The 26,629-nt window shown below is 50.3% G+C and overlaps 1 protein-coding gene across 3 annotated transcripts in view; it reads left to right on the top strand.

Annotated features, from left to right (window-relative positions):
* ACTN1 (actinin alpha 1) overlaps positions 1-11,796 on the top strand; it is an 89,852-nt gene extending 78,056 nt beyond the window's left edge. Inside the window, exons 12-22 of one of the 3 annotated variants that reach the window (XM_010976599.3) lie at positions 1,306-1,456; positions 1,957-2,065; positions 2,544-2,684; positions 3,520-3,702; positions 3,991-4,125; positions 5,164-5,343; positions 6,474-6,620; positions 7,599-7,679; positions 8,162-8,227; positions 9,430-9,588; positions 11,075-11,796. In XM_010976599.3, coding sequence (XP_010974901.1) covers positions 1,306-1,456; positions 1,957-2,065; positions 2,544-2,684; positions 3,520-3,702; positions 3,991-4,125; positions 5,164-5,343; positions 6,474-6,620; positions 7,599-7,679; positions 8,162-8,227; positions 9,430-9,588; positions 11,075-11,233 — 1,511 coding nt within the window. In that variant the 3' untranslated portion in view covers positions 11,234-11,796. The remainder of the gene's footprint in view (positions 1-1,305; positions 1,457-1,956; positions 2,066-2,543; positions 2,685-3,519; positions 3,703-3,990; positions 4,126-5,163; positions 5,344-6,473; positions 6,621-7,598; positions 7,680-8,161; positions 8,228-9,429; positions 9,589-11,074) is intronic. The other 2 variants (XM_010976601.3, XM_010976600.3) reach the window with 2 other exon arrangements.
* The last annotated feature ends 14,833 nt before the right edge of the window (positions 11,797-26,629 follow it).

Genomic DNA, 26,629 nt, shown 5'->3' with positions numbered 1-26,629 from the left:
GTAGGGGAGAAGAGCGTGCTTGACTTAGCAGAGGGAGTTTGCTGGGCTTTGTACACAGAGATAGGAGGTTGCCGCCCCACCTTCCATGGCTCATGTATGGAGCTATTTATCCCAGTGTGGATGTGCGTAGTAAAAGGGGGACGGTGGAAACTGCCCTGATTCACCCACGTGCCTCTGTTGTGTCCTCTCCGGGGCCAAGGAACAGCTCACAAGAAGGTACAGAGGCAGGATTGGCCCCACCAGCTTGGCAGCTACCAGCAAGGGCATGAGAGACGCTCGTCTTGGTAGGCCTGCAGCAGACGCCAGCACAGCTGCTGGGCAGAGCCGTCTGGCCACGTGTATGCACACCTGACAGTGCTATTGCCTGCTATCTGGGAGTTCCGTTCCAGAAATGGAAGGCCGTGGAGCCAGAGTAGAAACTGGTGACTCGCTGCTGAATATTTTAAAAACAGGAAACGTAATTTACATATACCTTATGGTTTTATGGTAACATCCAGATAAGGGAAGACCGAAAAGGAGTAGATAAGGAGGCTCGTCTATCCTTTTTCCCCCAAATGTGTCATATTATTATTCTGACAAAGGGAAAAGTGGAGGGAAGGAAAGATGCCCTTGGCCTTGCAACCCAGCCTTCATTTACTGAGAGGGGCTGAGCCTCCTTGACCAGCGCAAACACAGAAGGTGGGCGTGCAGACAAGGCCAGGCCAGCCCCTGCCCTGCACCGGTAGCTTCGCAGGGCAGCTGGTGAGTATCATTGAACAGCAGTCCTAGAATGTCGTTCCTCATCCCGTTTTTCTGGGAAACAAAAATCCAAGAAATATGAGCTTTGCTTTGCCCCTGAAGAGAGAGGACAGTGCACCTGATGATCGGAGAAGGTTCTGGCCACTGATGGGTTATGGGCAGAGCACACTGGACACACTGCCCACACTGAGAGTAGTTGAGGGGAAGGGGTTGGGGCCCAGCAACAATAATGGAGAAACTCTCAAGGCAGGGTCCCCCTGAGGTGCCCAGTCAACCACAGGCATAGATGGCTGCGCCCCACCTACTCCTGCATAGCCTTTGCACATCACCTCTCCTGATGGCCCTGTACACGCTCCATGGAAAGTAATGACTTTCCTTCCCCATCGGGGATGCTCTGGCCGCACATCTGCTTTCTCAAGTTGCAGATAATTGACCATTGTATGGGGGACATCTCCTTGGGCTGTACCGGAAGTGGAGCTCCCAGGCCCCGAGGGGTGGGTGGTTGGGGGTCAGGAAGGTGGGGCCTCCCGGCTCCCGCTCAGCCTTGTGCCCCGTCTCTGAATGCAGGCAAAGAGGCCATGCTGCGGCAGAAGGATTATGAGACAGCCACCCTCTCGGAGATCAAGGCACTGCTCAAGAAGCACGAGGCCTTCGAGAGCGACCTGGCCGCCCACCAGGACCGCGTGGAGCAGATTGCTGCCATCGCCCAGGAGCTTAAGTAGGCCTGGCCCAGTGAGGGGCTGGGGCGCTGTGGGAGGTGGGGTTTGGCCTGAGAAGTGAGCAGGGTCCCTGGGCGGGAAGGTCATCAATACAAAAGACTAAGAATGTTCCCCCCAGGTGGGGAATAGTCTGTGACCGTTTCTGTCTCAGGCTGTTGGTCCTTACCTGCAACGAGTGTGGGACCAGAAGATGACCAGGTCTTGGCTCTGAGCTCTCGCCTGGTCTCAGCAGCTCCCTGCCATTGGGCATCAGGGTCAAGACTGGCATGGCCTCCAGGCAAGGATGGGGCGGGGGCCCTTGGACAGGAGAACTGGTCTTCACTGGCCTCCTCCCAGCGTCTCCTGAAAGCCGAGGAGTAGGGGGTGGGAGGGGCCTGGAGGGTCTGATGAAGCAAGCGCACCTGGACTTCCAGCGCCACAAGTGCCCCTGGACCCAGGGAGGGAGCAGGCCACGGAGGTGACCTGGGTCACCTGACTTTTTCCATCTCTTCCTTCCCAGTGAGCTGGACTATTACGACTCACCCAGTGTCAACGCCCGGTGCCAAAAGATCTGTGACCAGTGGGACAATCTGGGGGCTCTAACCCAGAAGCGGAGGGAAGCTCTGGAGGTAAGGGCACCTGAGGGAGATGGAGGCCTGCCTTCCACAGCTCTGTGTGCCCCTTCCTACTCCGTGACTCCCTTTGTTTTGGGCTAAGAGGCTCCCCTGGGTTCCCTGAACATCCGCCAGACGTGGCCTGACTGTGGAAGGCTCAAATTGGCTCTGGACTTGGCCTTTGCCCTGATGGAAATGTCTCCTTTCTTGCCCTAATCATATCTTATCCTTCTGGTTTAGTGTACTTGGCCCAACCCCAGCTGTTTGAGAACTTTCCTGTTCTGCAAACCTCTGGGGACCAGACTTAACCCCACGTTAAGAACCAGCTCCCCAGAGAGAGCCTGTTCTTTCTGCCTGAGTTAGTCTGGTGCTTCCAGACCTGAACCCCTTGAGGCTGGCCCGGAGGATCTTGAAAGCTGTTAGGGTGGAGGGTGGTGATTCTGGATGTGACTTTGCTAAATACCTCCCCCTCCACGGTATTTGGCACTTCCAGCGGACAGAGAAACTGCTGGAGACCATCGACCAGCTGTACTTGGAGTATGCCAAGCGGGCTGCGCCCTTCAACAACTGGATGGAGGGGGCCATGGAGGACCTGCAGGACACCTTCATCGTGCACACCATTGAGGAGATCCAGGTGTGCTGCGGCCCCAGCTTGCCCCGGGAGGCTGGCTCCCCCAGCTGTCCACAGCCCACACTCTGCCAGTTACTCTCCTGCAGGCCCGCCCCTCCGGGGAGAGGACTGAAGGATAGCATCCCCAGGATGTTATAGATTCAAAAGCTTTGCATTTTATTTATTTTGACTCATGTGCATATGTGCACATGGTATAAAATCTAAAAGATTAAAAGGCTATGCAATAAGTTCCCCTCCTACCCCTTGTCCCCCAGCCCCAGTGCCTCTCCCCAGAGTAAGCAATATGACCACATTCTTCACATAGGCACATTTATTTATTTGTTAACATCTGCATCCCACACCCCCTTTTTAACACAAAAAGTAGCTTTTATTATGTACTGAATCCTGAACCTTTATTTTTAACCTAACAATTATCTTGGAGCTCATTTCATGGCAATAGATCGTTCTTTTGTACAGCTGCGGAGTGTTGGATGAAAAGGTTTTGCAAAGTGCTGAAGATCTGGTTGGGGGAGGTCACCTGAGGAGCAGACTCGGGGGCTCCTTTGTCCCTGACCTGACTGTGGGGGGTGAGCTTCCCCGGGGGCTTGCTGCTGACTTGACCAGTCCGCGGCATGAAGCTGTTGCTCTGATGGCTCTGCCTCTGCCGTCGCATGGCCAGCCCTGCCGTCCTGGTTCTCAGCTGTGAGAGTCCTGGGTTGATAGCTCCGGGTCTCCCAGCTGGTGTGGGAACATTCTCTGGTGGCCCTTGCACCCACCTCTCCCTTTGTTCATCTTGCCCACGGGAGGCACCAGTCCTGCTCAGTCACTGTGCTTTTCCTGCATCCCCCTCTCTGTCCAGGGACTGACCACAGCCCATGAGCAGTTCAAGGCCACCCTCCCTGATGCCGACAAGGAGCGCCTGGCCATCCTGGGCATCCATAACGAGGTGTCCAAGATTGTCCAGACCTACCACGTCAACATGGCGGGCACCAACCCCTACACAACCATCACGCCTCAGGAGATCAATGGCAAATGGGACCATGTGAGTCCGAGGGCTGAGTGGGGCATGGGTGGAGCCACTGTAAGTTTCATGAGGGCAGAGATTTTTGTGTGTCTGTGCTGTTGCTTTTCATTAACTTTTCATTGTCACATAGTAAGTACTCAGTATCTCTCATGTTAATGAATGACTGAATTTCCAGAACAGGTCAATGGGTTCACTCCTATTCTGTTACTGACTGGCCCCTTCCTCTCATGGCTCCTACATTTCCTCATCTGAACAGGGGCAGATGGCTGGCCCATCCCCAGTGTCCCATGATTCTTCCTGCCCCAGGTGCGGCAGCTGGTGCCTCGGAGGGACCAGGCCCTGACAGAAGAGCATGCCCGCCAGCAGCACAACGAGAGGCTACGCAAGCAGTTTGGGGCCCAGGCCAATGTCATCGGGCCCTGGATCCAGACCAAGATGGAGGTGGGTCCCATCATGGGAGGCAGGGCATGCCTCTCCCTTCCCAGCATCATCCCAGCCAGTCAAGCCTGCCCTGTCTCCTCCTGGATGGAACCCATGGAGGACTGTGGGTCCTGAGCCCACGACTGGTCTGCTGCCCTATGGAGAGTGTGGAGTCTGCAGGGAAGGCCGGTGGTTTGATCCCAATGTCTTGCTTGAGAGCAAAGACACACACAGAGACACCACTAAAGGATCAGTGCCTAGGTGACTGACTCAGCTGACCCTTTGGCTTATGTGGCCAACCAGGGCCCCCTTCCTTCTGAGCCATGAGCCTGGTCAGAGGATGGTCTTCCTAGAGATATACCTGGGCTTGGGGCAAGCATGGAATTTTTTGCTGAATTGTTGGGCCAGGTATTGGGGTAATGTAGGTCAGGGAAGGGACCCTGGTTGGGTTAGAGAATGATGTCCCTCTGAGCTCCTTGAGGGCAGAAACCATGCCGAGTTCACGTTTGTGTCTCCCCTGCACCCCACATTGTGCATAGAAGGTGTTCAGGAAATATTTGCTGGGTTGAATTGAGTGTACACAGAGTGCTTTCACATCGAAGGTTTGTTTCCATGGATGATGGACGGACAGAAACAAGGATTAGGCCAGACCCACAGAAACAGGTGGGATTAGGTGGGCAAGGCCAGCATCCCAGGAGCAGAACAGCAGGAGCATGGCCACTGAGGGGGTGAGCCAGATACTGTGAGGCTGTGAGGAACCCAGCTCAGTGGGAGAGAGTTCCCAAGATGGATGGTCATTGGGAAGGAAGTTTGGATGACAAGCAGAGGAGTGAACATTTAGGTTAGCAACTTACTTCACACCCTTTCCTGAGGCTGAGAGGTACCCAAGAGACGGGAGGTAGTCGTGTGGTGATAACAAGGCTTGTTAGACTCCTTTATGGTGCTATTTCCATACCAAGAATCAACTGAGGGGTTGGCCAGTGACCTGGGAACCCCAGTCTCCACCCCAGGGGCACAGAGTGGGGTGGTCTGACAAGGTCCTCCTTCCTGGGTGAGCAGGAGATTGGCAGGATCTCTATCGAGATGCACGGGACCCTGGAGGACCAGCTCAGCCACCTGCGGCAGTACGAGAAGAGCATCGTCAACTACAAGCCCAAGATTGACCAGCTGGAGGGCGACCACCAGCTCATCCAGGAGGCGCTCATCTTCGACAACAAGCACACCAACTACACCATGGAGGTGGGCTGCGCCAGCCTTGCTTCTCTGGGCAGGGAGCCCCAGGTCCCCTTCTGCTCCCCATTCTGGGCTGGGGTGGGGGGAGGTTACCCATCTTCCAAGGAAACTAGTCGTACTAGGAGGGTACACTCTGGCTTTGGGGTGAGGGGATACTCACTTCTCCTCACCCTGGAGCTGTGGGTCTTCAGCCCTCAGGGCCTTCTGAACTTCCCAGGGAGCTTATTGAGAGTGCAGATTTCCAGGCCCTGTCTCCAGAATTTGATGCACTAAGTCTGGGTTGGGGCTCAGGCATCTGAATTTTCAGCCAGCATCTGGTAATTCTGAGGCTGGTGTCTCCAAATGCTGGCTTGGCATCTGTTCTAAATGACTACTTGTTTTGACCATGAAGGTAGAGGGTGTGTGTGTGTGTGTGTGTGTCTGTGTGTGTCTGTGTGTGTCTGTGTGTGTGTCTGTGTGTGTCTGTGTGTGTGTGTCTGTGTGTGTTTATGGAGTTGGATGTTCAGAACATTACCCACTTTTTTGTCCTTTAGTCTCACCCCCGGTTTTCATACCATATTTATTTTTTAATTTAACTTGGGACTAAAATGTAGATAGCATACATTTTATTTGTACAATATTTAGCAATCACCCAAGGTGGGGTTTTATGGGGCTTTTTTTTTTTCTTTTTTTTCTTGTTAAATGCTTAAAGAAAAAAATAGCAATACAATTTGACAGTAGTACCTGCACCCAAAACACTGACAAGAATCATAGTGAAGCTAAAATAATTGCTTACCAGTATTTTGAGAGGTAACAAATAGAATATGGGTCGAGACTGCATAAAAAAATGCTGGTTGAATATCTGAGGTAAATGATATTCAATCAAGATCTTTTTTCTTCCTGACCTGACCACACTGGCCTTTCTGCTCTCTGCTGTCCCAAGCAGAGGCCACCACCCTGCTGTGCTTCCCCCTTCATCACCTGGGTCCTCTCTCCTGGTGTGTTGTCTCTGTCTTGGTTCTCCTGCCTCTGGTGACCCGGACAGAAGGTCAGGTTTGATTGCTTTGGCCATTTTGACGGTCAGGGAAAGGAGTAGGTAGGGGCAGCCCCGGCCCAGGCCTGGGACCCCTTTGCTGACAGGCCCTGCCCACCCGCAGCACATCCGCGTGGGCTGGGAGCAGCTCCTCACCACCATTGCCAGGACCATCAATGAGGTGGAGAACCAGATCCTGACCAGGGATGCCAAGGGCATCAGCCAGGAGCAGATGAACGAGTTCCGGGCCTCCTTCAACCACTTTGACCGGGTGAGCCCCACCCCCTGTTCTTGCTTAGAGCAGCCCCAGCCCCTGCCCCAGGGCCCTGGAGGGCACTGCCCAGGGCGTGATCCTGGTTCCTGGGCAAGTGAGGAGGAGAAGGAGGGGAGGGAGGGAGGAACTGCAGTCAGCCTGCCCTGACTCTGCACTGCACCAAGCCGGCCTTAGAAGCTGTCCTGGTGTCCCATGAGCTTCCCTGCTTTCCTGGAGAGGGTGCTTGTATTGTGGGTGAAGAGAGGGCCTTTGACCCCTGACCTTTGCTGACCCTTGCTCTCCTACCATTAGGAGTCAGCCCCTGGGAGCAAGGCTACCATAGCCTCAAGGGAGGGCCTGCTGCCCCCTGGCCATCCCTTGCCTCTGCCTCAGACAGAGCGGAGGCTCCCTCCTCCACCCCCGACCCCTCTCCACCCGCCAGGTAGCCTTTAGGACACTCTGCTGGGGTGTCAAAGTTGTCAGTCCTGGGCTCTCATCCCAGCCCCGGGACAGGCCAGTTTTACGTGAGCTGCCCCTCCCAGTGCCCTGGGGCTTTGGGGGGGCCACAAGGGGTGGGAGCATGGGCTTAGGTGCTGCCCACCACCCCTGCCTGCTTCACTGCCCTCCAGGCACCTGGGTGGGAGCCATCCCGGGGGGTCGGGGCCTTGAGGCTGGAGGTGGTCTGGGCACTTCTCAGGGAGCTTCTTACTCCCAGGGCTCACGGTGCTCCCCTCTGGCCTGCCTCCCGGAGCAGGGCTACGTGTGCCGGGGAGAGGGTCCTCTCTGGACCTCGTCCGTGTTGTCTAACCGTGTGCACTTTTATTTCCCCTCCTCCCTGCCCCTTCCACCCTCCACCCTCTCCATCCGCATGCCTTTGTCCCTGTGTCTCCCCACACACGCTACCTACCCTCCACTGGGGCATGGCCCACCCCTCCCCTCACGGCCTCCACCTCCCTGGCACCGCATGGCTCGCTGGCTGGCGCACGGCGGCCCCAGGATCACTCCGGCACGCTGGGTCCCGAGGAGTTCAAAGCCTGCCTCATCAGCTTGGGTTATGATATTGGCAACGACCCCCAGGTACTTGCCTACTGCATGGAGCACGCTAGGGGTGGCATCCGGGGCAAGAAATAACGCGTTTCTCCTTTTTCTTTTCTCTCTCTGTCTGGATCTCCCTGTCTTCTCTTTCCTGTGGGCCGTGGGGCTCGTCTTCTCCTGCTGTCCCCGCCTGGCCCATGTTGGGCTCCTCCTCCCACTACTCCGACCTCTGACCTCTGCCCTCGGGTGTCTTTCGTGGGAACCTGCTCGGTGCCCCACTTCTCTTCTCGCCGCTCTCCATCCTGTGGACGGATTTTTGCCTCTCCCTGCTCTGTCTTCCTCCTTCCTGTGGACGTTTTGCCTGGATGTGTATTTGCATCCTCCTATGTTCCTCTCCCCTTCCTGACCCCAAACCGTACCCCTCGACCTCCTGGCCATCTGTGCCCTGTCTTCCTGGCCCCGGGCCGGCCCTTCTTCCTCCTGCCTCTGACCCTCCTTGTGTCTCGGTGCCACTGCCCTCACAGAAGAAGACAGGCATGATGGACACGGATGATTTCCGCGCCTGCCTTATCTCCATGGGTTACAACATGGTAACGTAAACCCCACCCTCTGTCCTGGCGAGGGGCAGCCAGATGACCAGAGAGGCCAAGTCCTGGCCGTGGCAGGCTGAAGGCCCTCAGGCTAGGGGTGCCCTCCCTGGAGGAGCCTCATGATTCTGGTCTGTGGGGAAGATGGTGCCCTGAAGGCTGGGCCCAGCACAGGGCCCGTGTGTGTCCTGGAGACCGGACCTTCTTGCCTCTCTCTGCCGGTTTATCTTCTGATATTTACAGTGGAGATGGGCTTTGCACTCCCATTGTGGATGGTGGGGCTGACCCCAAGGCTGCCAGGAAGGAGTGGTGGTGGGCATGCTGGGTGCGGACTGGCTCTGTTTCAACCCGCACGAGGCATGAGAATTCCCACCTCCACTCTGGTGATGGGTCCAGCCAGGCCTGTGGCCCCTTTGCTGTTGCCTCAAGCCCCTCCTCAACCTTCTTAGCTGCCAGCCCTCCTGCAGGCCTTCGGAGCAGAGCAGGGGCCTCAGCTGGGCAGCCAGGCGACATCTGAGCCATGGTGCAAAGTGCAGAGCCCGCGGGCTGCCCAGGGCAGAGGCCGGGGCACAGCTCTAGAAGCAGGCATCCTGGGAGTAAATCCCAGCTCTGCCATCACCAAGTTGGGGGCCTGGATGAGGGGAGGGGGGCCCTGCTGGACTCCTGTAAGGGTTAAATGAGGGGCTCGGGAAAGTGCTGAGCCCGTGTCTGACACGTAGAAAGTACGGTGTGGTGGAGCCAGACCACCTGACCGCAAATCTCAGATCTACACCTGCTGGCTGTGGGACCTGGGGCAAGTTGCTGGGCCTGTCTGGGCCGCAGGTTTCTCATCTAGAAACCTGATGGAAGTAATAAAATAAATACCTACCGTATATGATTGTGGTGAGGGTTAAACAAATTAAAATGTTCGCAGCACTTAGAACGTGCCTCGTGTAGAGTACACGCTCTAGGGCTGTTGTCATTGTTGCTGTCATTAGTTATTATCAGCATTAGCATTTTTGCTCCAGGCATCTGTAGGGGGTAGGAAGCCTGAACTGGGTTTTCACTATTAGATGTTATGTTCCTATCACACCCAAGTTGGATCAGGGGCCTGCTGTGCCCTCTCTAACAGCCTTAGGCTACTCTCAGCCCCCATGGGCTTCAGGTCCAGAGAGAGGGGGCTGTGGCTGAGAGGCTGACTGGCTGGGGTTGGCTTTTCCCTCCAGGGAGAGGCAGAATTTGCCCGCATCATGAGCATCGTGGACCCCAACCGTCTCGGGGTAGTGACATTCCAGGCCTTCATCGACTTTATGTCCCGTGAGACGGCCGACACAGATACAGCAGACCAAGTCATGGCTTCCTTCAAGATCCTGGCTGGGGACAAGGTGGGTCTGCTATGCTGTGGGCGCTGTGCTGGGGTGGACTGATCTGGAGGGGAGGGCACGAGCACCTCCACTGCCCCTTCTTCTCCCTGGGCCTCAGTGCTGTCCACCTCTACCTATTTCTGTAACACCTTGGGGTCAGCTAAGGCACGAAGACACAGCATTAGCTTAAGGGGGTCCCCTGCCGGGGGCACTGCATGTTGTACTTGTGATGAAATACTGGTGATGAAATGATGAGTGGTGGTGGGCAGTAGTTAGTGGGGTATGTGTTTGGGTGATGAAAAGTCCATCTGGGAACTCGGATTTCACCTTTCCATCATTCTGGGCACAAGGCATGGCATGTAGGTGAGGAACAGGAAGGAAGCATCTCTCAGTGTTCTACACTGAGCAGCATGCAGCTTCAATTTCCCAAATCTCCCAAGTTACCTGCAATGCCCTGCCTGACAGTGGAAAAGTGGGAGCATCCAGGGGAAATTGGGGACAGAGGGATCTAGAGGCCAGATTCCCTTTCAGTAAAATTCATAGGATAATCCTCATGCCATCCTCTCTAAAGCCAATAGGGAGTACAGTTTCTGAAATGTCTCAATCTATAAGGAAATACTCAAGCAACCAAGAGGCTCCTAAAGGTCTCATTTAAGTTCGAGTACACCCTGTTAGTAGAGTCATAGCACCTTGAAGCTGTGGAAGGACCATCAGAAACCACTCTGTTGAAGTGACTCATTTCATAGAGGAGGTCTCTGGGGCGCAGAAGGGGACCTGGTCTCCCGACATTTAGAGTGACCTGAGGGCAACCCCTTTCCTCCTTCAGACTGGTTTCTAGGGGACTCTGGCAGAAGTAGGGCATGAAGCTGGGGGCCACCTTGTGGGTCAGAGCCCTTGGACAATTCTGGAGCCTCAAACTCCCAAAAGAAGCAGCTTCCAAGTGGACTTTCATGGGCAAGCCCAAGGCATGGAGAAAGCAGAAATCCCGAATGGGAACCAGGCAAGGTGGGGGAGGGTCTGCATTTTGCAAACATGGTTAAGATAGCTGTATGTGCCAATGATGCACAGATCTGGATGCTCATGTAATTTGCTGGAATCGTGTGACCGCCAAAGAACCCAGCTGAGTGGGTGTGAGGTCCTACTCTGTTCCACCAGATATTGGTGGAAGTGGTGACATTGCTCCAGCCATGGTTGTTGCAGGCTTGAGTAATACATAAGACTATAGATGCAATTAGCACTTTGAATTAACTTGGGAACAGGCTAAAGTAGTTATTGAAGTGTAAAACATAAGAGGATATATAAATGTAAATATTCATATTTTTATATATAAACGTGTATATACGCATAGATATGTATTTTTATATCCAGAAGTACAGGAGAGGGCCAGAATGAGATTGGGACAGGGTAACTAACATCATGAGTGAGGTTTACGGCCTCCCGGCTTTGCAGCCGGTCCGCTTTCCGGCCGCCAGGCTTTCCGGCCGCTCTGACCGCCCTTTCCCCGCAGAACTACATCACGGTGGACGAGCTGCGTCGTGAGCTGCCGCCGGATCAGGCTGAGTACTGCATCGCACGAATGGCCCCCTACACCGGCCCTGACGCCGTGCCCGGTGCTCTGGACTACATGTCCTTCTCCACAGCGCTGTACGGCGAGAGTGACCTCTAACCTGCCCCGCCCAGCCCGCGCCCTCGCCCCGGCCGCTGTACAAGCCCCGCCCTGCGCCTCCGCTGTCCCCTCTCCCGCCCGGGTTCGGTTTCCGTGCTTCACCTCCCAAGTGGGGGCAAGCTGGGACCCACGTGGCATCGAGCCTCCCTGCCCGCGAAGTGACAGTTTACAAAATTATTTTCTGCAAAAAAGAAAAAAAAAAGTTACGTTAAAAAAAGTAAAAAACCAAAAAACCACATATTTTATTATAGAAAAAGTATTTTTTTCTCCACCAGACTTAAATGGAAAAGAGGAAAAATTAACTATTTGCACCGAAATATTTTGTTTTGTTGTGACATAGGAAAATAACCAAGCACAATGTTATATTCCATTCTTTTTATCGATTTTTTTTTCTATCTGTACCATCTGCTGTATTCATTTCTCCAATCTCATGTCCACCTTGATGTGGGAGTGGGGGGTGGGGGTAGGGGATAATCTTGTCAAAAGGCACATTGGTGCATGTGTGTTTGCTAGCTCACTTGTCCATGAAAATATTTTATGATATTAAAGAAAATCTTTTGAAATGGCTGTTTTTTATGGAAGAGAACTTATGTGGCTTATCTTCTCATTTTTAAGGCCAGAGGTGTAATTAGCCTCTTTTTCAGCGCACACTTTTTAAAAAATATTGCTTATTAAAAATGGTCAGGACCAAATTGGTGAGTGTGGACAACTTTGATACTGCTTGGCGCACACCATATTAAAGCAACAATACTCCCATGTCAGCTCTTTGCTTGCTATTTTCCAGAAGTGTGTGTGTGGGGTCAGGGATGGTGTTTGGCACTGGTACCCACCCCTAAGATGCCTTTCACCTTGGCACATTCAACCTTCTTAGACTTCAGTTTCATTTTTAAAAGGAAACGGTGGTTTCCTCACAAGGTTCATATGAGTTGAAAATAAGGCCATGGGTGTGTAAGGGACTCCTTGGTGATAATCTCCACCTTTGTTTCCCACAGCATCAAACAGCTTTGTGACATCTATATGTCCCCATTCCTTTTATTTTTGCTACCAGGGACACTGGGTTATTTTTGCCACAGGGGACACACTCCCAGTAAGGGTCCTCTCCTTGCTATTCAGACTGTCCCACAGACAGCAGCTGTCTGGCATCACCTGGGAGCTTGTTGGAAATTTGGTCTCTCAGGCCCTACCCCAGACCTTATGAATCAGAATCTGCATTTTTAACCAGATCCCTGGGGATCTGTGTGCACTGCTCTAGCTTCTCCTGTTTTTGCTTCTTACCTATCTTTCCTCCCCGAGGCTATCTTTTATTCACAGTACAGGCAATGAAGACTGTCAGTAATGATCTCAATAATAGTAACAGTGCTGTGGTTCACAGAAGTGTAATTTAGCAGCTGAGGCTCAAGGTGTGTGTTCTGGTTATGGCTGTGTCTAGGAGTCAGTTTGGTGTAGTGCTTACAGACAGCTGGGTCTGTGGAGTCTGACTGCCAGAGTTCAAATCCATGACTGCCATTTCCCAATTGGGTAACTTAGCACTACAGTTCCCATATCGATCACCAGGGGATGACAGTGCCGTTGGAGTGTCAATGCTATGATACATAGAGCTCCTAGAATACTGGTGCATCTAAATGTTAGCTGTGATCAATCTTTTAAATTTCAAGGGTTTATTCAGTTGAAGGATCTCTTAAAAAGAGAACCCTTAATATGATATGTCCCCTCATTTAAGAGGACTAAGACTAAACTTATTGAACTGGGGCCAAAGATGGTGGTCTTCAGTTGTGAGGCCCTCTTGTTTAGGAATTCATTCCGTGAGTTTCTGGAATACCCGTTGGCCTGGGAAAGAGGCAAGGCTGCTCAGGAGAAAGGATGTTGGGAGAGAGGTTGGCATTTGCTTTGGGAAACATTCCTATAGGTTTTCCTACTGGCAGGTTAAAAGTCCAGTAAATGCTCAAGGTGGGTCTGCTGTGACTACAGCCCCGCGGGGAAAACTGTTGAACAAGGCCAGAGCCTGATCTAAGTCTTTTGAGAGATGCCAATACACAAGATACCTTGTTTTAGCTATTTACATGCAAGTATACCCACAGGTGTACTGGTATAGGAGTTGAGGAGAGGGAAATTGTCTCAACCAGAAAGTTTCCTAAACTCAGGCTGCAAGCAGTTTAATAAGCTTCAATTTCCAGAGGTATGGTCAATTAAAAAAAATGTGTAAGAGTCATTTGAAAAAAGTGTGTTTACAGAGTTATTCCACAACCTTTAAGAGTTTGAGTTTCTCAGTGTTCAGGGGTGCTTATTGTGTGCAAAGGACAATAATTAATTTTCAATCTGTTAAAGAGGTAAAATCTTTAAAAATCTATTTCTTAAGCTTTTGCTGTCATCATGGACATCTTACCGATAATGTAGTTTTTTTTTTTTTCTGTAAAAATAAAAACACTCTTGTGTGTCCTCATCATTCATACATTTAACAGATTTAATCTCCCCCAAACAACCCTGTTTGCAAACTGCATAAATTCCTTTAAATATTTTAAACATATTTACAAGTTTTAATAATATTTTCCAGGACAGCAGACTCCCAACCTAGGCAGATTCAAATCCAAGCAGCAAAGGCTCACTCAGCACAAAGCAACTGTAATAATATGCATGTAGTAAATCAAGTTCTCTGGAACAGTTCAAAGCTGTTTACTGACAATTCTCTTATACCTCCAAAAGTAAAACCACACGTCTGATTTCAGTTAAACATTTCAGATGAAAAACCGCAAAGTGAATATATGCCAGGTTCTGTGATGTGTTCAAGCACTGTAAATTAATCCATGGTTTGTCATGATGTACACAGAACTGCTGGACACCATCAGAGTATTAGTACTAAGAGTTTGATCTACTTCGTCTGTTTACTTATCTCTAAATAGCTGATTTGAAGTCCCATTACTACTCACTGCTGGTTTTGGGGGGTCAAAGGTTCAGAACTGTGATTTATGCATACATGTATTATATCACTTGTAGATTCTAAACCAGCACACGAGATGGAGTGCTCACACTTCCAGGTTCCACCCAAGGCACAGGTGAGCTCATGGCATCACCTCTAGTAGTCAAATACTCTCTGCTATGTCCCAGGGTCCCTGAGCCCATGCCTTTCATCTGGTATTTATTTTGGAATCCTTTGCATCACTCACTCCCAAGGCATCTTTTAGATTTCACCTTTGTCCAATTTTCATCGTAACCTTTTCTAGCTTACTTTTAATGGTTGGGTAGATCAAATTCTCTACCCCCATCCAGGTGTCAGTTCATTGTTCCTGCATCAAAGGGATGAATTCATTATATCTCTTTCATACTTGTATGCGAAGAGCATTTCTTTTGTATTTTTATCTGGTTTTGCCCAGATGTTTATAAGGACTTAGTTGACAGCCTTGTGAAGACCAAGCTACAAAAATAGCTCCTCTCTTTGGGCTATCAAACCCTTAGCAAAATCCTAATGACAATTCCAAGGACCAGGTCTGTCTCAGGAGCATGCTGTGTCTTCCATCACTGGGCCAGCTCGGAGCTGTCCCCTGGACATGGGATCAGTGCCCAACGTGTGCAGTCAATGGCTCAGTGAGTTTCCAGTACGGAAAACAGATAAGGTTTCCTTAGGTTGTAAGGAGAGATTGGAGGCTCCCTTAGTTCTTTGGCCTCTGCCATGCCCTCTGGTATTCAGCATGGAGGGTGTCCAAGGGTAGCATGAGTGGTAGGTGCATCTCTGAGCTGCTAATGTATTACAATGAAGTCTACTGAAAGTTGAATCTTATGCCATCTTGGGCCTAGTTAGTTCTAACCAGTTTACCTCAATTGCTCTATCATTCTTTTAATGGTTGTACCCTGCACCCTTCCCTCCTATCTCAATACCCACTTATATAAGCTCCTTCCCTCCCTACCTCACTGCTTTTGCCCCCCGAGATTACCTTCCAAGGGAAACCATTTGTTCCTAAATCCTTGTCTCAGGGTCTGTTCTTAGGGGAAATCCAAACCAGGCCAGTGGCTTCCCCAGGCCTGTTCCCTCATCATCCTTCTCCCTTAGTGACCTACTAGTTCTTGTTTAACAACTTGATGTCCAGGGGAAAAAAAGTCCTGGTTTGCAGATTTCCATGTTGTAAATCCTCCCAGTGGGGCCAACTTCCAATACCAAGCTGATGTCAGTGAGACCACGGAGCAGAGTGGAGGTGCCCACTGCTGGCCCCCAGGAGCAGTGTGAGCCTATCCTGTGCAGTGCAGCTGCTGTGACCCTTGCTACGCTCCACTGCGGGTGTCTGCTGCTACTCCGCGTCCCTTCTGTGCTATCTTATCACAGCACTTAGTGGAGTATCCACCCATCACAGGTACAAATATTTGTTGAGCCTATTGACTGAAAAAAATGCTCAGCCTAAAAGTTGAGAATTGTTTTATTCCGGGACCTTACTGAGAACCATAGCCCAGGACAGCAGCCTCTCAGATCACTCTGAGGAGCTATTGCAAAGAGGTAAGGGAGGAGCCAGGATATACAGTTTCTCCTGGGGAAAAAACAAACAAACCCAAGCATATGGTTGAACATGAAAGGATTACTACTAATCACAAAAACAGACATCTGAAGTTAATGATTTTAGTGCTTTTCTATGTATGTGAAGGTGCAGAAGTCTGGGCTTATTGAAATCATTTCTTTGATATACATCTTAACTACCTAGGGCCTGTTTCCTGTTTTTCTCCATCCTGAATCCTCTCAGGGCTCACTGTTGGGGGCGCCTGCAGTGGCTGATGGCTTGGTGGCAGGTAATGTGTTTATTGAAGGGGCAGGCGACATTTTTTGCCCACAAGCCAACAGGAGGAGCAGAGCCATGTGGTGGTATAGTTGAGAACTACTGTCAAGGAGGTGTATCCTGACAGAGAAGGGGACTAGTGGGTCTGTGAGGGCTGAAGGCTGCCTGGAGGAGGCAGCCTTCCAGCTGAGACTTGAGACTCAAAGCATCAACCTCACGTCCACGTCAACTTCAAGGCCTGGCAGGGTCAGACCACACGAGGGTCAAAGCCTGAGCCCACGGAGGGGAGCAGGGGCAGGAGAGGAGGGGGATTATGTCGGGTCCTTGGGGGTCGCATGGTTGCAGCATAGAGGAGGAGAAAGGAGAGGGGTCCCTCAGCCTCTTTGGGGCTTGTCCCCTCACTTCACCCTTGTTTGACCTCCTATCCTACTGGCTTCCCCTAGGCTGGAACCCAGACAGGCCTCCCCAGTGGCCCCTTCTGTCACGGGCTGTTTTGAAAGCAGGAGTCCTGGCTTGGCCATCCTGTCAGTCCCAGTCTGATGAGACAACATGGAATTCACGTCTTTCCCCAAACCGCCCCCTTGTGGATCTCTTACAGCCACTTTCCCCAGACTCTCGGGTGGGTGGAGGCGCAGGGAGCAGGCTTGGCCACCAAAGAGCCATGAGCCTGGGAAGGCAACAGGAAACCCACAATTAGAGCTGGGGAGGACGGGAGGTGGAGACAGGTCGGGGAGGCCAAGTTTATTGAGTTGCTCCAGAACCAAGTGAGCTGTGAGCCATGAACCAGGGTTTCCTGGAAGCTTCTGAGCTTGGAGCTGAAAAACAAGAATCCAAATTGAGCTGATGGGAGTAACCTACACAGGAGAATAATTCAGGACCTACAGACCTGAGACAAAAATGACAAACTGGCTTTGACCTTGTTCCCCTCACTTTATCTAGAAGAAAGGAGGCTAGTACAATATGGTGGGAAGTATAGGGGCATTGGGGCCCAGCAAACCTGGGTTTGAATCCTGCTTCTGCTGCTAACTAGCTGTGTGACCTTGGGAAAGTTACTTAACTTCTCGGAGTCTCTTCCCTGATCTATAACGAGTTGTATGATAATGAAGGCTAATTGACCAACATGGTGCCTGCAACATATTCAAGGCTCAATAAATAAATAATAAAATAAAAAAAATGCCATCAGTTTTGAGGCATCTTTTAAGGGAATCGTTTCGTAATGTATATGTACGTTTTGTACACTTTAAATATCTTATAATTTTATCAGTTATACCTCAATAAAATTTTGTTTTTAAAAAAACAGGCATCAAAGAAAGAAAGAAAGAAATCCTGCCAAATAATCTGACCTGCCATCAATTGTAAGATGCAACCAGATTTCAGAAATAATAAAATCTGAAAAAAGTACATCTTAGCATTGATGAAATGCAGTAGTTCTTTTTTGCTCTTCATTTGTGATTTTTTATGCTTCTAGACTTTCCTGCATCTGGAATATTGTAGGGTGCCCTAACCTCTCCCTGCCTGAGCACCCCCACTGAAGACGTCTTTTCTGACCCTCTACCCTCCCCGTTCCCTGTTTCCCTTTGCATATGCGCTGCCCTTCCAGAGCTTGTGCCTTGGTGTCTGAGGTGTGCATGGTTTCTGGCTGCTGTGAATGTCCGTCTTGACCTCCAGGAGGCTGGGCAGTCCTCTTGAGGCCAGGGAAGCTGTTTTCTATCTCTTTGGTCTCCTCAGCTGTTCCTGGGTCAGAGCTGGGCACACAGAAGGTTCTCAGAAGATGGGCTGTGAAAGTGATGGACTGTGGATGAGGACAAATGAGCCCTTCCCTGACCTTGCCGTGAGGTCGGCAAGTGGATCCTCTCCACCCTTGGCCCCGGGAGGGAAGCAGGAAGACCACAGGGCTGCCCATGCACCTCTTGAGTGACCTGATAGCCTCATCTGTCTCCTAAGCCCCCAGCTAGATTCCCAGGTCAATCTTAGGGGCTTTCCCCTTGTTACAAAAGCTCCTGGGTGCAAAGCACTGTGACGAGAGCAGGGATGGAGAGACGTCAGGCTGGGCCAAATGGCGTCATTGGCTGGTTCACATCAGGAGTGGCGACTGACAGGCCCCAAGGACTGAGCTGTCCAGTCCCACAGCCACCGCCCATGTGGCCAGTGAGTACTTGAAATGAGTCCAAATAGGGCTGTGCTGTCCACGTAAAATACACACTGGATTTCTAAGACTTAGTATAAAAAAAAAAAAAGCAAAATATCTCAATAAAGTTATTTAAAAAATCGTAGTAATTTTTATATTAAATAAAGCTGGAATGACTATTTTTGGTATATGGGGTTTTGATAAAATATTAAATATTTGTTAAAATTAGTTTCACATGTTTTTTTTTTAGGCGTTTAACATTATTCCTGGAAAACTTAAGAGCCATGTATGTGGCTTGTGTTATATTTGGACTGGACAGTGCTGGCCTGAGAGGCAAAGATAACTGTCCTCCCTGTTAGCAGGATCTCTGGGACTTTTCTGCGTGCACAGTGGAACCATGACCTGTTGACTGTGTTCTAATATCCTTGCCGGGTCAGGTGTCTGGCCCAGAGGACCCTGTGTCAAGGGACTCGTGAAATCGGGGTCTGCAGCGGCTCACGCTCTGTCCTTGCCCTGCTGTCGGCTCTGGACTGTGGATGTTGGCCCACATGGGTCTCTTGTGGAGGGGACATTAGCAACCCATTTCCAGAGTATTGAGATGGACATGTCCTTTGATGTTTCAGACATTCCAACTCCAGGATTCAATCCTAGGGAAGTTGTCAGGATGGGTACGAAGATATGTTGCCCCAAAAATCACTGCGGTTGTATTTATAAAGCAAATTCTAAAAGCAATCGAAGTGTCCAACAGGAGAGATTGATTAAACAAATTAGAAAATCTCCGTAGGATGTAATATCACAGATTCACTAGAAAGCATATTCTTGAAGAATGTTTTAAGGACATGGGAAAGTTTTCATGATAAGAGAATTGATGGAAAAAATGAGATTGAATCCTTCTGCATAGAACAGGGAATAATATTCAGTATTTTGTAATAGCCTGTAATGAAAAAGAATATGAAAAGGAATATATATATATGTACAACTGAATCACTATGTTGAATTTCTGTGTTGTACACCAGACATTAACACAACATTGTAAACTGACTATACTTCAATAATAATAAAAATTTAAAAAATTATTTGTAGTTTGTTTATGACACTGTAAAACAGAAACTATGTATACATAAGAATAGGATGAAAATACACCAACATGTTAGCAGCTGCTGTAACTGGGTGGGGTTATAAGTGAGTATAGTTTTCTTCTTTTTATGTTTTTCTCTATTCAGAAATTTCTGTAATAAGCAGGTCTTATTCTGGAAATTCAGAATATTCAGAAACTCCTTCCCTACTCCTTCCCTAGCACACACATGTGCTTAATCTAGGTCTTATTACCATGGGAAAGAGAGTTTTCTTAAGTTCTATTTATGAGAAAGTATGCCTTGTGCATAAAACCTCTTTGGTGGAGAAAAATTCCTCTTTTCTTTACGTTGTTAGAATATTAAAATCATTTCTTATTCTATTTAAATTCTTGGGTCAGGTGCTGCTGTGGGAACTATAGAATAATGAATGCAACTAACAAATAATTTACTGGGAGAATATCATGCTTACAGTAAAAATACATATATTGTACAAAGTGTATATAATACAAATTTTCCCTCCCTAAGAAGCAACCACTATTAAGTTTCTTATATATTCTTCCAGAAGTTTTCCATGCATATCGTGCAACTGTCACCCGAGTTCAGGTATTCATCAAGGTGTGTTTTCACTCAGCATTACAACCTGGGAGATGGTCCCAAATCAGCAGGTGTGATCTCCCTCATTCTTTTCAATGGCTCCATAGTTTTCCATCACATGGATGTACCATCGTCACTTATTTAACCAGTGCCCTCCTGGTGGTCCCAGTGTTAAGGAGGCTGCCGAGGGAGCCCCTGTACATTCCTCTTTGCAGCCATGAGCGTGGATGTGTCTGTGGGGTTCATTACCAGGGATGGGATTGTTGCACTGATAAGTATGTGCTTTTATAATTTGATGGACTGAAAATTAATGCTTCAGAGAGTCCATTTGTTTAAAGATGAGTTTAAGACAATCTACTAGGATAAAAGCTGCCTAAGCTAATTTGGTACCGGAAGTGGCAGAGATCAGCATCAATTAGATGTCTTTGTGTATTTGTGTGTGTGTGTGTGTACAGAAATACATAATCTTTTCATTGCCTAATGTATATAGTGTGTCTGGTACCTTATTTATTTGTTTATGTGTGTGTGTGTGTGTGTGGGAGATCATCAGGTTTATTTATTTTTGATGGAGGTACCAGGGATGGAACCCAGGACCTAGTGCATGCTGAGCACACACTCTACCACTGAGCTATCCCCTCCCCCACCCCATGTGTCTGGTACTTTAAAAAAACGACTTCATTGAGGTCTGATCAGTTAAAAAAAAGCTGTAGATATTTAATGTATACAACTTGATGTGTTTGTGTCTGGTCTTTTTCAAGTCTCTCCATCCTTGGAAATCACACAACTAATATACGTGGGGGTCAGTAAATTAGACATCACTTTTATTGACGGGGCCGAAGCTGACAGGAAGAGCCAAGTCCAGGTCTGTATTGTGCCTGGGAGCACGGCCCAGGACTGCCCCGCAATGAAGTAGCTGAGCCGGCCACTCGCCAGGACCTTGAAGGAATCCTGCTTTGGACCAGCAGATGGCGCCTGTGCTCCCCAGTGGCCACCCCGCTGTGAACTGGACTTAATATAGTAACCCGATGTTGCTCTGAAGGTATAATTTTCAAACCTCCTATCCTACCACAAGGAAAACCTCGGAGGGTTTTCTTCTGGGAAGAGCAATTAGTCTAACCTCTTAGGAGGAGAAATTGCATCTCCGAGCTTGTCTGGGAAAGTAAAAGCTCCTCCCTAAGTGGTTTCAGCAGGGGAGGAGAGAAACCACCAAAGGCCTTGCAGGAGGATGGAGTGGGTGCTGGGGACTGCGGGACAGGGGTTAGGGCTCCGAGTGGGAAATGCCTGGGTCTAGGCTGGAAGGTGATGGAGGCCCTGAGCAGTGCAAGGTTACTGAGGGTGGGGGGAGGTGGGGCCCTCCCACCTGGACTCTGCTCAGACCTCAGGCCAGCCAGGGAGACCCCTCCCTGCCCCCAACCACTTACTGTGACTAAATGCCTGTGACCAGGTGGGGCTGGTCCCCACTCTCACAGAGCCTTTGGTGCAGGGGGCAGTGTTTGGGGTGGGAGCAGAGCAGCCTGTGGTGGGGACTCCTCCAGATCAGGGAGCCCAGGCCTGTGGCTTTAGACTCTGGACACCCTGGGATGGGAGAGGAGACTGGAAAGGTCTGGGAGTAGAGATAAGCTGAACCAGAGGGGATGGCCTTGGAGGCTCGCTCAACAGGGGGAGAGTGCCAGCTACTAGGGGTCAGTGGGGGAGTGCCCGGGGCCCTGACCCCGCCGCCCCACCCTGTGTGAGGGAAGAGTGGGACATTATGGTCCCTATTACAGATGAGGCTGGGTCTCACCTGGATACTGTGTTGTGTCCTGTTTTGAACAAGAGGCCCTGATTTGGTGTAGGCTCTGCTTCGGGGTGGGGTGCTGGGGGGGGGTGGGGGCGTATTATCCTGTCCCTCCTCTCAAGGACAGTATGGTCTCAGTGGAAAGAGAAAACAAATGTGTGAGTGTGTGCACACGCAGAAACAACAGCTGTTACCATAAGGCTGTCAGCAATTGGAGCCAAAGGAGGCATTCAGATGGCCAAGACTGTGTGACCTTGAGCAAATACGTAACCTCTCTATACCTCAATTTTCTCATCTGCAAAATGGGAACAATGTTAATGTCAACCTCATAGGGCTGTTAAAACAATGCTTATAAAGCCTGTAGCAGTCCCCAGCACCTAGTGTCACAAATGATTGTGGCTGCTATCATTTATCATAATTATTATTATTAGTTGTCATCTGCGGGAAGAAAAGGGATGGGGAAAAGGTGGGCTATGGATGAGCACTGAGAGGACCAGTCATCAGTGAGCAAGGCCATGCAGGCTGGAGGAGGGACAGAAGGAGCAGAGGAGAAAAGGCGGAAAGAGTCGGATGACAAAAATTAAACAATTTAGTAATGAGTTCAATGTCCTTTATTCAAGGGAAAACAGCCCATGGATTGGGGGAGTACAGGGTCTCACAAGGGTGGAGCACCTTTCCCAAGAGATATGGGGCAAGAGCGAGTTTTATAGAGCATTAGAGGTGGCAGTGAGGAAACAGGACACGATTGTCTAGGAGATTTGCAGGGCCAGGTAAGCGAGATGCAGCTGCATTGGAGGATGGCCACTGGTGTGTGTTAGGTCTCCCTGATAGCGAGGCGTTTCAGTAAGTCGGCCTGACTTAGGTTTAGACATGTGATGTGGGCCAGGCCACTGCGGAGGCCTCCATCTTGTGGGTGGGTCCCGATATGTGAATTACCTGTGTTAGAAGGTAACATTCGAAGTCCCGGCTGCTTCAAGTGTGGTCTGAGGACCAGCAGCAGCATCACCTGGAGCTTGTTAGAGATGCAGACTCTTGGGCCCCAGCCCAGGCCTACTCGCTCAGAATGAGCATCTTATCAATGCAATCAGTCCCAGTGATTTGTTTGCATGTTGGTGTTTGAGAAGCATGGCGTTCAGCCACAACTCATGGGAGTCACTGGTTTGGTGGGGCCAGGAGAGAGAAGACAGGACAGACAAGTTGGGACCAATCAGTACACTTCCCTCTAAATGCTTCCAAATGCAGGTTGTTAACTAGGATTCAATATTTGTTTATGACTTTTTTTTCTTTTGAGGTAAAACTTATACACCATGAAATGTTCATAAAAACCATCCCTTTGAGTTTTTGATGACTGCGTCTAATGATAGAACCAGACTCCAATCAGGATATAAAACATTACCAGCAACTAGAAATTCCCCCATGCCTCTTCCCAGTCAGTTCCAGCCCCAGCCCTTTGAGGCATCTCACCATTCTGATTTTTGTTTTCCCCTCCACTGATTGTTTTGCCAACTTAAGAGCTCCATCTAAATAAAGTCAAACACTAGGTTTTCTCTGTAACACTTTTTTCACCCAGTATAATTATTTCAATACACCCACGTGTCATGTGTAGCAGTAATTTGTCCCTGTTTTTTGCTGAGTGATACTGTGTTGTGTAGGTTTGCCACAGTCCATATATCCACTAGCCTGTTTCTGATTTTTGGTCATCATGAATAAGGCTGCTAGGAGCATTCCCTCACAAGACTTTTTCTGAACGTATGTCTCCATCTCTCTTGCGTAAATACCTAAGCAGTGGAACTGCTAGGTCATGGAGGAGGTGGATGTTTGGTTTCATAAGAAACCACTAGACCTTTTTCCAGAGGGGCTGTACCACTGAATACATTTACCAACAATGTATGAATGTTCTCGTTAACATTCTCATTAGCATTTGGTTTTGTCAGACTTTTCGATTTCCGCTTTCTGGTGGGTGTACAGGGTGTCTCACTGTGGTTTTCTTTTGTGCTTCCTAATGATGACTAATAATGGTGACTAATGATGCTGATTATCTTCTTTTATATGCTTACTGGCCATTCATTTACCTTCTTTTGAGTAGTGTTTGTTCAAATCTTCGGCCTATTTTACAATGGGGTCGTCTTTTTACTACTGAGTGACATGAGTTCTTTCTATATCCTGGATACCGGGTTCCTTGTCACAGATGTTTTGCAAATATTTTGTGTGAGTGGATTTGCACAGGAATCTCAGGTGTCGGTTATTGGGTTCAGCTTCTATGGCTGCAGGGCCAGAAGTTACAAGGGGCCACTGACTTTGAGGTTGCCTGTTGTAGGGGGCCACATCCCCCCTCCCTCACAGGGCTGGTGTGAAATGCAAATGAGATAACATGGGAAGAAGTCTTTTGTAAAGTGCAAGATAAGCAGAAAGTTAACATTGATGCCTTCACCATGCGAGGAGGAAGGGCCATTTCTCTGTCCTCTCGCCAACAGTGCAGTCTCTTGGGAGTAGGAGATGGAAAAAGCCTCTCTTGTTAAGATCTAAGTGGTTATACTGCCTAAAAAGACAATACAAGCTTGGCATCACACCTAGGTTCAAATCCAGGTTCTGCCTGTTACAATTTGAGTGCTTTTGTGCAAGCCCGTTTCATTTGGTGATTGAACCCAGGACCTCGTGCATGCTAAGCGTACACTCTACCACTGAGCTATATCCTCCCCCCTCCCCCGTTTCATCTGAAAACTGGAAATGATAACACCTACCTTCCCGGGGTCATTCTGAGAATTAAAACAACTTGTACTCTTGGCAGTATCATTACTATTATCATTTGCAGAACGTCATGCTGAGAGGGTTGCAAATGTTGTGCAGTCCTCACAATGACCTTTTGATGTAAGTCATATCACTTTTTTTTTTTTTTAAGGAAATTGTGGGTTGGTTATAAGATGCTCGTGGAGCCTGTAGGAGGCTGTGGAGAGGCCCCGCTGATAGGGATCTGGTCTGCAGATGCGGCTCTACGCGCCTGCGCCACAAGAAGCCACCAGAGGGCGCTCGCCTCCTCCTCAGGGCCTGTGCTAAGGCCGGGAGGTTCCCTGCCCCAACTCTGCCTCCCGTTGCCGCCCTGCTTCTCGTCCAAACTGATCTCTGTGGCATTGTTCAGGATGGAGTGTAGTTTTCAGAAGGCCCCCATTTGGGGATAAAGGGCTAGCCAGCCCGAGGGACTCTGCACAGAAAGGCCAGGAAGGGCAGTGCTGGCTCTGTCCCATTAAAGATTTCCTTGGGGCAAGGGGCTCTTGCAGGGCACAGGGGAGGGAGCCACGATGTCGAGGAGTTTTCTGTGTACATACGCCCACTCTTCATACCCTGTTACCTCCCTGGACCTCAAGTCTCACTCCAGGCAGGGACAGCAACTCATGACTGGGGGCTGTGCCTGACCAGGCATGCCTTTGGATCTTCTGGCTTCCCCTGTCCCCAGGTTAAGCAGTATCTGTACTTGTCCTCCAGACACACCTGGGCTCCCACTTGCCCCTGGCTTGCTTCAGGCCCCCAGAGAGTTGGCTGGGGGTGGGGTTGGGGGGAGTTCCTCTGTGTGCCCTTTAATTCCCAGAATCGCCCTTGACTTGGCCCATTTACTTTCCCTTGGGGCCTCATGGAAGGTTGGGGGTGGGCTCAGAGACACAGCCCCACGTTAGAGCCACAGCCTCATCCTCACCTGCTTCTGCCACGTTATCTCCACTCCTGGGTCCATCCAGCCCACCCCACCCCCCAGTCCAGAGCCCAAGTGGGGCTTTACCCCAGGAGGGGCCCCGGGCCCTGCCTGGTCGAGACAGTGACCCACCCCTTGGTGAGCTGTTTCCACGCCAGCTTGCACCCACCCCCTTAAGCAAATACACCTGGGCACTGACCCCAGTGGGCAGGGCTGCAGTCCAGGCCAGGCCTACTTGCCTGCACAAGGCAGCAGCGAGGGCCTCTTGGCCACCACCCCCACCTCCACCTTGAGCAGGGCCAATGGGTCTCTTGCTCCTCTTTCCCTCCCAGCAGGGTGGGCAGGTCGATACCTGGCCCAGGATCCTCTTAAGCAATCGAGCTGTCAGTGGCCCATCGATGGCTGATGGGGCCAGCCCATTACTTGGTCATGGAGTGTATGTGTGCCTGATGGATGGGGGCCCTGGGGCCTCCAGGTTCCCTTGTTCTGGAGGCTTGCTGTCTAGGGAGGGAGGCCATGGCCAGCCAGCACCCCAGTGGGCCACCCGGCTTCTCTGAAGCTGATTCCTTCCTGTCTTCCAGAGGCCATCTGACAGAGCAACTGCTTCTAGGTCCGGCAGAGCCCTGGCTCATCCCACTGTTTGCGTACTTGTCTCCCAGTCACTCGCTCGCTCACTCTCTCGTCCATTACTCTAACTGGGGCCGCGGAACTGGATGCCCGTCCACCTCACCCATTCCCACCTCTGCCCACTTGTCCACTCCCTTGTCCTCTTACTCCCTCATCCAGCGTGTCTGAACAGCTCAGGTGCCAGTCCTGGTGCTGGGCACAGCCAGCATGGAAACTCTAAGTGATGGAGGGCAAAGCCTTTGGGGTCAGAGGGACCAGATGTGAATCCTGACTGTGTTGTTTCTTGGCCATGAGACCAAGGGCACCTTTCTCAGATCTCGAGGCCTCAGTCTCCTCATCTGTAAAATAGGGACCCCAGGCACCTTCCTCCCCCCAGGGAGGGTGTCAAGGTTGGCTTCAGGATTAATTAAAGCACTTTAACCAGAGCCCAGGGAATGGAGTTGCGGTCAGTGGGTCTCTCAGTGACCACGTCCTGGCTGTGGGGACTCCCCTTGGCTTGGCTCCCCATGGCTGCTCCATCTGCTCAGGCTGCCCGGGGACAGGCAGGGGCTCATCCCTGCCTCATGGCCAGGCTGTGCTCCCTGGGCAGGTGGCCCCCACACCCAGCCCTGAAATGGAGGGTGATTATCACTGCCTTCCCACACACCTCTTCCTCTGCCTTCTGGCCTGCAGGGCACCCTGGGGTTCCGTCAGGTCAGCCAAGACACCTGGAAGATTCAGCTTGCTCCCTCCTCTTTTGCTGCCAAGTTCTCCAGGAC

The sequence above is a fragment of the Camelus dromedarius genome, chromosome 5 (genome assembly GCF_036321535.1).
Source record: "Camelus dromedarius isolate mCamDro1 chromosome 5, mCamDro1.pat, whole genome shotgun sequence".
NCBI lineage: Eukaryota > Metazoa > Chordata > Mammalia > Artiodactyla > Camelidae > Camelus > Camelus dromedarius.
The sequence above is the reverse complement of the archived record's forward strand: the minus strand, read 5'-3'. Positions and strand labels throughout refer to the sequence as shown.